Source organism: Gorilla gorilla, chromosome 2 (genome assembly GCF_029281585.2).
Source record: "Gorilla gorilla gorilla isolate KB3781 chromosome 2, NHGRI_mGorGor1-v2.1_pri, whole genome shotgun sequence".
NCBI classification, from domain to species: Eukaryota; Metazoa; Chordata; class Mammalia; order Primates; family Hominidae; genus Gorilla; species Gorilla gorilla.
Genome location: NC_086017.1, coordinates 149892086 through 149905393, shown reverse-complemented (window position 1 = coordinate 149905393; position 13308 = coordinate 149892086). Strand labels below are relative to the sequence as shown.

The following is a 13308-nucleotide window of genomic DNA, read 5'->3' as shown; positions in this document are numbered from 1 at the left end:
AACCCCAAAAGCCATGTGATTGTGTTAGTTTACGTAAGTTTCACCCATATTTCCTTTGCTCACTTCTCCTTCTGTGAAAACCAATGCATATTTGCCAAAAATCGATCACCATTTATTTAAAAATTATCTTTCTAGATACTATTATTTTTACTCAAGCCACAATTAAATGTAAATATGCCGTTTATATTTTTGATGTCTTTTTCTGCCGAAGAAAAATGCCATCAAATTAGAGATTTTGATTTAAATATAGGACTTCAGTGAGTAATTGGAGACATTCTAGTGGAAAAGTTAGATGTGCAGAAATAATTGAATTAACCAGTATATTTCATTTCTATCAGCTTAACTAAGGTAGTATTTTTGGTATAATTTGCCTGCCTTCTTAATACTGAATTCTTTTAGTACTAAACATATATGAAGGGCACTATTGTTTTTCAGAATGTAATATATTTGTATAAAGCAAATTTTAACTTTGTCTTTATTTGAACAGTTAATACTTTTTAGTCAGTTACTCAGTCGTCACAAATTGTATATTGAACTACTCCTTGATGATGTTATTTCTATATTAATATAAATGGTCAACTCTTAATTTATACAAAGCTTTTATTACTATTTGTTAATGCTTTTTAATTTAGTGATATCTGTTAGCATTAGTGGAATGCTGCCTATGTTTTGCCATGAAAGCCAAGTGCTAGGGGTTATAATGCTTAATTAATTAATTAATTTTTTTTTTGAGACAGAGTCTTGCTCTGTCGCCCAGGCTGGAGTGCAGTGGCGCAATCTTGGCTCACTGCAAGCTCAGCCTCCCAGGTTCACGTCATTCTCCTGCCTCAGCCTCCCGAGTAACTGGGACTACAGGCGCCCGCCACCATGCCCAGCTAATTTTTTGTATTTTTAGTAGAGACGGGGTTTCACTGTGTTAGTCAGGATGGTCTCGATCTCCTGACCTCATGATCCACCTGCCTCAGCCTCCCAAAGTGCTGGGATTACAGGCGTGAGCCACCGCGCCTGGCCAATGCTTAATTTAGTATATGTGACTTTCAGTTGTTAGTTTAGAGCTCTATTTTCATAGTTTTGCCAATAGACATTAGAACTGATGACAATTGTATTGCTAGCATAGAATATTCATTTCTTTCATTAAAATAATTTGTATTTATTTTATTCTTTTACAGCATGTTTGGGAAAATAACAACCCTTTCCAAATTGTCTTGGTTAAGGGAAATAAACTTAACACAGAGGAAACTGTAAAAGTGAGTACCCACTAAGATTTGAATTTGCCATCTGCTCCAGTATTTGAATAACTCACCGATATGCTCAATAATGTCACATTGGAGATTGAATTTTACCCATATTGATCAATTACATGATATAGAATATGGTAATTTATTATAAGACTATTGAGAATTTTTGTTTTAAAATTTTAAAATTTCGTTTTAAAATTCAAAGACTTTTGAATCATTAGAGATCTACTGGAAAGATTGACATTATTTTTCCAGTATATATTACATATTTCTTCTGTATATTATATAGAAGAAATATATGATATAGATGGGTAAGACTGTGAAGAAAGTTGAGAGAAATAATTCAAAGGTGCAAAGTAGAGTTATCTTGGTTGAATAATTCTAGAGAGCTAATGTACAACCCGAAGACTATAGTTAATGATATTTTATACAGGAATTTGCTAGGAGAGTAGATTTTAGGTACTCTTACCACTCCTTACTCAAAAAAAACAAAGGTAACTATATGTGATGATGAATATGTTAAATTTCAGCAAGTGAAAGTTAAGCCAAAACTATAGATCTCATGTTTTTATGCAAGCTTACTCTCCTCTCTCAGCCTTGCCTAGAGCTGCACTGAACCCCTCTTTCAGTCTTTTTTTTTTTTTTTCTTTTCTTTCCTTTTAAACTGAGCACAGAGAACATGTAATACCATTTCCTGGAAGAAAATAGATTACTACGTTATGGACCACAAGTTGTTAACGCATGGGGGTTTATTGCTCAATCCCATACATTTAAATAAAGACTTAACAAAGCATTTTGTCTCAGAGTATAAAGCATTTATTTTCCCTAATTTGCTGGGTAGGAAATTAAGTGAATAATTTTTGTGATCCAAGAAAGAGATTTGGTTTGTTTGAAATGTTTGTTGCGTGAAGATATATTCAGGAGCCCCTTGCCAAAAAATTACCAATGTCTTGCTTTTGTACATGGGTATTAAAGATTTTGGGGGAGAGTAGAAGGGTGGTTACCGCCTTTGGTGTTAGACAAGTGGGTGAGGCTGTGAAAAAAGTTGAGAGAAATAATTTGAAGGTACAAAGAGTTATCTTGGTTGAATAATTCTGGAGATCTAATATACAACATGAAAACTATAGTTAATAATATTGTATACAGGAAATTTGCTAGGAAAGTAGATTTTAGGTACTCTTACCACTCCTCAGAAAAGAAAAGTAACTGTGTGTGATAATGGATATGTTGGTTTACTTGACTGTGTAGCAAGCACTTCATTCTATATTAAAACATCAATGTTGTACACCTTAAATATGTGCAATTTTATAAGAAGATTCTTCGAGTAGCTATCATTAAAATAAAGGCTTTGCTTTTATATCCTCAGCTAGATTTTTCTTTTTTTTTTGAGATGGAGTCTCACTCTGTTGCCCAGGCTAGAGCGCAGTGGCACGAACTCGGCTCACTGCAACCTCTGCCTCCCGGGTTCAAGCAATTCTTCTACCTTAGCCTCCCCAGTAGCTGGGACTACAGGCACACGCCACCACACCTAGCTAATTTTTGTATTTTTAGTAGGGACAGGGTTTCACCATATTGGCCAGGCTGGTCTCGAACTCCTGACCTCGTGATCCGCCCGCCGTGGCCTCCCAACGTGCTGGGATTACAAGTGTGAGCCACTGCGCCCAGCCTAGATTTTTCTTTTTAATGAGCGTGTTTATGGCCGGTTAACCTCTGTTTTCTATTTTAGTGGTAATCCTGTTTTTATCTTTTAATTTAAATTTTTTAATTGCAAAAGTATAACAAGACTAATTGTTGCAACAAATGAAAAAGTGCAAACAGGCTGGGCGTGGTAGGTCACACCTGTAATCCTAGCACTTTGGGAGGCCAAGGCGGGCAGATCGCTTGAGTCCAGGAGTTTAAGACCAGCCTGGGCAACATGGCGAAATCCCATCTCTACAAAAAATACAAAGCTTAGCTGGGTATGGTGGCATATGTCTGTAGTCCCAGCTATGAGGGAGGCTGAGGTGGGAGGATCGCTGGAGCCTGGGAGGTTGAGGCTGCCCCTGAGCTGAGATTGTGCCACTGCCTTCCACCCCGGTGATAGAGTGAGACCCAATCTCCCCCCAAAAAACGAAAGGAAAAGAAAAAGTGCAAACATGATTAAGAAAAAAGGTACTGGTCTCTCCTTACCATCATAAGGGATTCAAAGTTAACAAGCTTTGTGAATGTCCTCCAGGTTTATAAAAATATATATAAACATATGATATGGAATTAAAGGGCTTTTGGTTGTGTTTATTTCTGTGATTTGTCAAATGGTTTGTTAACAAAGGGATGATACTATGTACATTGTTCTATGACTTGATTTATTCACTTTATAATATGTGCTGGACAGTCCTCTGGATTAGTAAATAGTAGACTTCCTTGAGGATTTTATTCTTTTTTTAAAAAAATTATTTATTTAGAGACAGGGTATTACTTTGTCACCCTCACTAGTTGAGTGGCGTGATCATAGCTCACTGTAACCTTGAACTCCTGGTCTCAAGCGATCCTCCTACCTCAGCCTCCTAAGTAGCTAGGACTACAGGTATACACCATCACTTCCAGCTAATTTTTATTTTTATTTCTATTTTCATAGAGATAGGGTCTTGCTGTGTTGCCAGTGCTGGTCTTGAACTCCTAGCCTCAAGCAGTCCTCCTGCTTTGGCCTCTCAAAGCACTGGGATTACAGGCACAAGCCACCATGCCAGACCAGGATTTCATTTTTAAAGGCAAAAATCACATGGAGTCAAATCTACCCACAAGTCATATGGAATATTATATATATATGGTTTTGTTTAGTAATTTATAGGTATAGATATAGAATCTATGTAGTAACAAATGGGAATTTCTGCTTGTTCTTCCCATTTGCAGGTTATCATATTTGTCTTCTGTAGATAATTTATCAGTTCTTTAATTTGTTTATGGTTGGTATTTCTCTGCAGCCCTTTACTTAATTTCTTCCTAAAGAATATCCAAGAAGCCTTCATTCGTGTTTTATTTTTTCTCAAGCATTATGTGTTATTCCTTTGTCAGTGGTCAGAAACCCAATAAAGTCATTGACATTTTATGTCCATATGTTTTGCCACTTCTATCAGGTATCAAGCTTGATTGATTCTATTGTTTGCCGTTGTTATGTTCATGGAGAGGATTAATGGGCTTAATGACAGGTAGTATTTAATGTATGTACCTCACCCCACCGTACCTAGCACTGTAGTTCTCTTTTTCTTTCTTCTCCCCAGCAGGATTATATAGTTGAATTTGAGTACATTAAATGTAATTATGACATGATTTTCCTTTAGATATACCTTGCTACACAGGTGAGGAGCTCCAGTAGAATGTTAAAGCAAAATCTGAAAAAAGGTGGCAGCTTTACATCTTTCTTTCCAAATTTTTTTCTTTCCTGTATGCACTGGCTAAGAATGCCAGTACAATTTTAAATAGAAGTGATAAGGGTAAATGGATTACTCAGGGTTCTCCAGAGAAACAGAGCCAATAGGATACAATATGTATAGCTATATCTATATTATCACATATAAATAAGCAAAAAATATAGAAGATTTATTATAAGAAATTGACTTAAATGATTATGGAGGTGGGCAACTGGAGACCCAAGAGAGCCAGTGGTTGAGTTCCAGTCTGAATCTGAAAGCCTGAGAACCAGGAATGCCAGTGGGTGTAGTTCCTATCTGAAGGCTGGTAGGCTTGACTCAAACCCAGGAAGAGCCAATGTTTCAGTTAGAGTCCCAAGGCAGGAAAAAAAGCCAATGTCCCAGTTACAAGGCAGTCAAGCAGGAAGAATTCTGTCTTACTTGGGGAGGGTCAGTCTTTGTTCTCTTCAGGTATTCAGCCAGTTGGATGAGGCTAGCCTACATCAGGGAGGGCAATCTGCTTTACCCAGTCTACTGATCACAATGTTAATCACATCCAAAATCACCCAGAATAATGTTTGACCAAATATCTCATTAGTAACACCCAGAAAAATGTTTGACCAAATACCAGGGTACCCTGTGACCTAATCAAGTTGACACATAAAATTAACCATTATAGTAGACCTTTTTTTTTTTTTTCTGAGACAGAGTCTCACTCTGTCACCCAGGCTGGAGTGCAGTGGCGCAAACTCACCGCACTGCAACCTCCGCCTCCCGGGTTCAAGTGATTCTCATGCCTCAGCGTCCGGTGTAGCTGGGATTATAGGCGCCTGCCACCACACCCAGCTAATTTTTGTATTTTTAGTAGAGACAGGGTTTCGCCATGTTGGCCAGCCTGGTCTCAAACTCCTGACCTCAGGTGATCCACCCACCTCAGCCTTCCAAAATGCTGGGATTACAGATGTGAGCTACTATGCCCAGCCTGCCATCTTGATTTTGTTCTTTATCTTAAAGGACAGCATTCATTCAGTCTTTCAACTTTAAATATAATGTAGTTTTTTTCATAGATGCCCCTTATTCAAGAAATTCTCTTCCTAGTTTGCTGAAAATTTTTATCCTTTAAGAAAAAGTTAATCACTTTTTCTGCATTTTTTGAGATGATTTGTATATTTTAATTCATTGGTTTTCTTTTTTTTTTTTTTTTTTTTTTTTTTGAGACGGAGTCTCACTCTGCCACCCAGGCTGGAGTGCAGTGGCTCAATCTCGGCTCACTGCAAGCTCCCCCTCCCGGGTTCATGCCATTCTCCTGCCTCAGTCTCCTGAGTAGCTGGGACTATAGGCACCCGCCACCATGCCTGGCTAATGTTTTGTATTTTTTTTTTAGTAGAGACGGGGTTTCACCATGTTAGCCAGGATGGTCTCGATCTCCTGACCTCATGGTCCACCCGCCTCGGCCTCCCAAAGTGCTGTGATTACAGGCGTGAGCCACTGCGCCTGGCATCCATTGGTTTTCAAAAGTTGAAACCAACCTTACTTTTCTGAAATAATGTTCACTCGGTCAAGATGTGTTAGCCTTTTTATACATTATTAAATTTGACTTATTAATATTTTGTTATGGATTTTATGGTCTATGCTCATAAGGAAAATTGAGGAATATTGATGTGTTCTTGACTTGTCTTTCTTTGATTTTGGTATTAGAATAACGTTGGTCAGATAATGAGGTGAGAAGCCTTCTCTATTTTCTGAACAAGTTTACATTCAGAAAATACCAGTTGGACTGGTATTATTTATTCCTTAAATATTTAATAGAACTTACTCCATGCCAGCTGAGCCTTAAGTTTTCTTTATGGGAAGGTTTTTAATTAGAAACTTAATTTATGGCCAGGAGTCGTGGCTCATGCCTATACTCCCAGAACTTTGGGAGGCCAAGGCGGGTGGATCACCTGAGGTCAGGAGTTCGAGACCAGCCTAACCAACAGGCCGAGGCAGGCGGATCTTGAGGTCAGGAGATCGAGACCATCCTGGCTAACACTGAAACCTGGGAGGCGGAGGTTGCAGTGAGCTGAGGTCACACCATTGCACTCCAGCCTGGGCAGCAAGAGCGAAACTGCATCTCAAAAAAACAAAACAAAACAAAACAAAAAAAGAAAGAAATTCAAAATTTATTTAATGGGTATGGTAGACAGATTTTCTGTTTCTTTTGTGTCAATTTTGGTAATTTTTGTCTTTCAGAGAATTTGTTTTGTTGTTGTTTATTGGCATAAAGTTCATAGTAGTCCCTTATGTTAGTTTTCTGTTGCTGGATAACAAAATACCATAAACTTAAAACAACATTTACTTACTAGCTCAGCAATCTAGGTGTACTTTGGCTGCACTCCTTTTTGAAAGCTCTGAAAGAGTCTGCTTCTGAACTGATTCAAGTTGTTGGCCCAGTTCTGTTCCATGTGATTGTAGGCCTGAAGTCTCCAATTCCCTGCTGGCTGTTGGCTGGGGTCTTCTCTCTGTAACTAGAGACAGCTCTCAGATCCTTGCCCTGTGGCCCTGTCTAACTTTTAAGTCTGGAAAATTTCTCGCGCATCAAATTTTCTCATTCTTTGACTCTTTTGCTAGGAAGAGCTGAGTGTCTTTTAAGGGTTCAACAAATAAGTCAGTCTCACTGAGGATTATCTGCCCTCCTTAAAGCTGACAGTATCATATAGTATAACCTAATCACAGGCGTCTAATCCATCGTATTTGCAGTCTGAGAGATCATATAGGATACATGACTCTGTATGAGGTCTATAACAGAAATCTCAAATGTTCAGTGTTGACTCACCACTCTGCCTCCCTGGCACTTGAACATCTTCCATCTTTGTGGGAGTGCTTGGAATTCTGTAGCATATAGCTTCCTGATCAATCTTTCCTTGGCCTTGTAGGGCTTTTTGTTTGTTTTTTGTTTTTTTAAAGTCTTGCTCTGTCACCCAGGTTGGAGTGGAGTGGATAAACACGGCTCACTGCAGCCTTGACTTCCTGGGTTCAAGAGACCCTCCTGCCTCAGACTCCTGTATATCTGGGACTACAGGCATGCACCACCATACCCAGCTAATTTTTTTTTTTTTTTTTTTTGACTTTTTATAGAGACGAGATTTCACTATGTTGTCCAGGTTGGCCTTGAACTCCTCCGCTCAAGTGATCCTTCTGCCTCAGCCTCCCAAAGTGCTGGGATTTCAGGCATGAGCCACCGAGCCTGGCTAGCCTTGTAGTGTTTTCCTCTTTCATGTATACATCTTAATTAATATTCAGCAGAAGCCTGAACTCAGTGTTGCCTAAAATCTAGAAGATGACATTATTTATAGCTGTTTATAGCTCTAGTGGGAAAGGGGTCTTCTAACTCTCAGAGAATGTATGAATTGTACCTCTTTTTCTCCTCTTTTTGTTTCTTTTTTCTCTTCTGCATTGCCCTGGTCTCTGAACAGTATTGTGGCAATAGCAACAGTGGTAGCAGTGGCAGTGGCAGGAGAAGTGGGGACAGGCAGAGCCTAAGACTCAGAGTTGAATGTCCGTTTCAATTATAGGAGTTGTAGATACAAGAGAATGGAGTAAGTCTCCCCTTCCCTCACCCCCCTAGTGTTTAGCATAGTTGCAGGAAGTGTGAGTGAATAAAGCCGCAGCTTTCTGGTTGGATAACAAGTAAAGGGGAACCCCAGCCTATTAAAAAATACTTGGAACATTGCAGAGTGAGATAAGCTCAGGAAAGCAACCTCTTAAAGTTATCTGTGTTTATAAGCTTATTCCTGAGCTGTGCATGTGAGGATCTGCTCTTAACAGTCTACATACTTTGAGAACTGAACAGTGGCATATTCCATTAGCCAAGTCTCAAACTGGTTAATGTGTAGTGCACACATGGGACAGATGCAAATAGCCCTGCAAGAAGACTTGAAAACTGAACTGGTATCGGAACTGCAGCTCACAGAAGGCTCATGGAAACTTCCAACTGTTGAACCTAACTAACTATGGTCCCCTAAAACAAAAATATCAACATTCTCCATAGGATATAAACAAGACCCAATGTCTCATAACATAATAGACAAAATATCTGGAATACAATTCAAAATTAGTTGACACATAAAGAATGAGGAAAATCTGAAGTTGTGTGGACAAGGATAGTTCAATAGACGTCAGTGATGAGATGACACAGATGTTGGAATTATCTCACAAAGACATTAAAGCAGTTGTGAAAATGCTATAACAACTAAGGGCAAATCAGCAGGAGGGACTGGAGAGGGAGAAAGTTTCAGCCATTAAATAGAAGATATAAGGAAGAATCAAATGGACAATTCAGAACTAAAAAATATAATAACTGAAATTTAAAAATACACTGAATGGACCCAATAGCAGAATGGTGATGAAAAAGGAAAGGATCAGTGAACTTAAAGATTAATCAATACAAATTTTCCGGTTTGAACAACAGAGAGAAAAATGGGAGAAAAATTCGATAGAGCCCCAGGGACCTGTGAGAAAATACTAGAAAGTCTAACATTTGTGCAATCTGACTTTGAGAAAAATAAGAGAAAGAGTACAGTTCAGGAAGACTACTTAAGGAAATAATCACAGGAAACTAGATTATTGGCAAAGTCAGCAAAAGACAGAAACACAAATTCAAGAAGCCCAAGAGAAATACAAGTGCAGACATATCCTATATCACACGTATTAGTCATACATCATAATTCCCCATAGCCTAGTTATATAGGTCTCAGGACTCCTTATCTATTAAAGTGTATAACCCAGGGAACTTGTATCTTTAATCTTAAACATTAAAAATATATATATTTAGGGAGTATAAATGCATATTTCTTACATGCATATATTGCATAGAAGTGAAGTCTGGGCATATATTGCATAGAAGTGAAGTCTGGGCTTTTAGTGTATTCATCACCCAAATACTGAACACTATGCCCAACAGGTAAATTTTCAAACCTCACACCCACACCCCCTACCCCCACACCTTCCCCGTATTTTCCTCTTTTTATCTTCTTCTTTCAGTGCCTGGAACACTGAATAAATATTTGTGCAATGAATGAATACATTTTAACGTAACTGTCTCTAACATTTTATCCTTAGTTGAAGGTCACGTAGTGTTCTTCTCATAAGTCAGAACAAAGCTACCTTTTTACAAATTGTGACATAATAAAGAATATACATTTGGTCTCCGCCGTGGCTTTTGGCACAGAGCTCCTTAAGTCCCTTGTCATTTCCTGAGTGATAGGAGCGTCTATTATTCTAATGGTTTGATCTAGTCTCAGTGTCCTGACAAAAGAGCTTTCAAGACCCATGGAATCTGGGTAATGATAGAAGTGTCTTTTTGTATGCTGACAAGATGAATGGAGACTTACAGCCCCTAGATAGCTCCAGGATGGAGCCGGTTGCCAGAGAAACCAACCACGTGAATAGAGGATTGGAACTTTCAGCTCCACACCGGGACTTCTGGAGTGGGGAGGGAGGACAGAGACCGACTTAACAGTGGCCAATGACTTAATAACCATACCTACTTAATGGAGCCTCCTCCATAAAAACCCTAAATAATGGGATTTGCAGGGCTTCTGGGTTAGTGAATATATCCACATGCTGAGAGGATAGTGCAGCCAAATTCCATGGGGACAAGCTTCTGCACTTGGGACCCTTCTGGACCTTGAAGAACATATATATACCTTTTCATTTGGCTATTCATTTCTATCCTCTGTAGTATCCTTTATAATAAATGGATAAATGTGTTTCCCTGAGTTTTGTGAGCCATTAGAGCACATTGAACCTGAGGAGGGCATTTGTGGGAACCCTCGATTGATCACAAGTACAAATAATAACCTGGGATTTGCAATTGTCACCTGAATTGGAAGTCAAGTCTTATGGAACTAATGCCATAACCTGGTAGCATCTGCCCTAAGTCCAGGTAGCATCAAAATTGAATTGTAGGATACCCAATTGGTGTCCAGAGAGTTGGAGAATTCGTTGGTGTAGGAAACCCTCACATTTGGTGTCTGAAGTGATGAAAGTAGAAGAGACAGTTTTTCACTTTTTACAAATGATCAAGGCTGGGAAATTCCCAAAACATGGGAATTTCCACCTATTCATGCTACTGATCTTTTTTTGTGTCTAATATCTAAGGGCAAAAATGTAGTGGATTTTGGCCATATTGTGGAACAAGAAGGAAATTAAAATGTTGATGTGAAAAAAATTCATATCTTATTCAACACAGAACATTTTTAATTGGTGAGTATAGGAATGCAGTCTGTGTGTTGGCTTGGCACCTCCCTGCTATAGCACAGTGGCAAGTCCTTTGCATGTCAAAGCCTGACTTCTTTTGCTCTCCTAATGTTCTGGGGCTTGTGAAGAAGTGTTTCCATGAAAATTTATTAAAGTTGGATAATAAAACATGTAACCGTATAAAGCATGATTATTATTTTTATTTTTGACACGGGGTCTCGCTCTGTCACCCAGGCTGGAGTGCAGTGACACGTCTTGGCTCACCACAGGCTCTGGCCCCAAGGCTCAAGGGATCCTTCCACCTCAGCCTCCTGAGTAGCTGGGATCATAGGCCCACACCACCACGCCCGGCTATTTTTTGTATTTTGAGTAGAGAGGAGAGTTCGCCATGTTGCCCAGGCTGGTCTCGAACTCCTGAGCTCAAGCGATCTGCCCACCTCGACCTCCCAAAGTGTTGTGATTACAGGCGTGAGCCACTGTGCCAGGTTTTTAAATCATGATTAATTATACTTTAAAATGCTTTACTTCTCAAGATTGAAGATAACCCAGATCAAACTTCAGGAAATGGGACAATTTTTATAAAATTTCATGTGATACAAATTTAGAGGATGGATTTTGTTACTGCTTTTTCTGAAAACAAAAACTTCTTTTTTTATGCTTCTTTTTTTTTTTAATGGGAGATTCTAAATTCAGAGAACAAAATTTTTAAATTCAGAGAACAAAATTTTTAGCATCATTATAAAGTTGGGTCTTTTTTCCTACTCTTGTTTCTTTTTAACGATTTGTCAACTTTAATAATTTTGGTAAATTACACAGAGATTTCTCAAGCAGAACTAATCTTAATGACTTGGCCTGAAATAAATCATACTTTGACTGTTAAATAATGATACTTATTTTCAACAAATTTTTTCAGAATGTTCAGGGTCTTTTTTTTTTTAAATTGTCACCATGCTCAAGTTAGATTAGTTCTTTATTGTTATTCTTTCCCAGATCACATTCTTTGTTGTGGCTGTTCACACAGGTGGTACGGGACTTTTTTTTAGCCCATTATAATTCAGGGTTTTTTGGGTTTTTTTTTTGAGCTTTTATAGCAGCTCATCCCTAATTCTACTTCATTTCCTATACCTGAGTTTTGCCAGAAGTTTTTGGATGCAGTTATAACTAGCATTCTGTTTTGTTTTGTTTTTAAATACTAGCGAACATTTATTGAGCCTTTATTATATGGTGGGGACTTATTTGTCTTTATTTCTCAATGTCTTTATCACCAGAACACTGAAAAATAATCATTTGTAAAATTCATAATTTTCTGCATAAACTATATTTAAATGCCATATTAAAAAGGTGACAAATTCAGGTAAGATTATCGAGAGTAAGAATTGAATACCACTTTTATCCTGATATTCCTATCTTATAACCTCCCATACAATAGATGCAAAATAGATTTTATGTATGTTTTGTTTTATTTATGATTTACCAAATCTCATTTTACAGATTGAGGTGAGCCTACACACACTGTGTGTGTGTGTGTGTGTGTGTGTGTGTGTGTGTGTGTGTCTCTCTCTCACATAGCACATACAATACAGACAGTTTTGACTTTAAAAAAAATAGAGGATAGTTAATTGACAGGAAATAAGAAAAAAAAAAAACACCCAGTAGCAAGATTCCTAGTAGGTATGTGTATAATATTAGATCCTGTGTGATTAATTGCTTGATGTGGGCTACATATTTGACTGTCTGCTTGCCCTACACCTAGTGGACAAGGCAAAGAGAAAACATGATCAGTTATAATATTCAGAATCTCATAAGGTAAAACAAACTAGTTATTTATGAGTTTGTAGCATATTTCAATACTGTAAATTGAGAGATATGCTTAGGGAATCCTTATGAATGAGACACAGTGAGTAATGTAGTGAGCACCAACACCTCTGACAACATCATATTATAGTAGGCAAAATAATGCTTCTCATCTCTCTTATAATGTCTTTCACTAGGTAGACATAAAATATAATATTGACAGTATAATCTGGAAAAAGTCATTCTAGAAGAGACCAAATTAATTCAGTCTTAGTACTGTATTCAGCCATTTGATGGTTTATCTTTAATTGAATAATATTTGGACTTCCTAAATAAATGTTGTGTGTTTTTCAGGAAATTCTGTATGCATATTTTTATTCAAAACTGGATTTGGGAAAGATTAGGCAGTGGAGACTTTGTTGTGTTCATTTAAAGTCAAATAAGATCAAAGTGTGTATACATATATATGCACACATGGATCATCAACTGAGCCTAGAGTAACATTAAATCATCTTGGCCATGCCCAGTGGCTCATGCCTGTAATCCCAGCACTTTGGGAGGCCCAGACAAGTGGAACACCTGAGGTCAGGAGTTAGAGACCGGCATGACCAACATGGTGAAACCTCATCTCTACTAAAAATACAAAAAAA

The 13308-nt window shown here is 38.1% G+C and overlaps 1 protein-coding gene across 12 annotated transcripts in view; it reads left to right on the top strand.

The window, feature by feature from the left end:
* The window catches only part of PIK3CB (phosphatidylinositol-4,5-bisphosphate 3-kinase catalytic subunit beta), a 186493-nt gene that overhangs the window by 101505 nt on the left and 71680 nt on the right, over positions 1 to 13308 (top strand). For all 12 annotated transcript variants that reach the window (XM_031009530.3, XM_055383439.2, XM_055383443.2 and 9 more), the window contains one exon: positions 1170 to 1247. In XM_031009530.3, coding sequence (XP_030865390.1) covers positions 1170 to 1247 — 78 coding nt within the window. The remainder of the gene's footprint in view (positions 1 to 1169; positions 1248 to 13308) is intronic.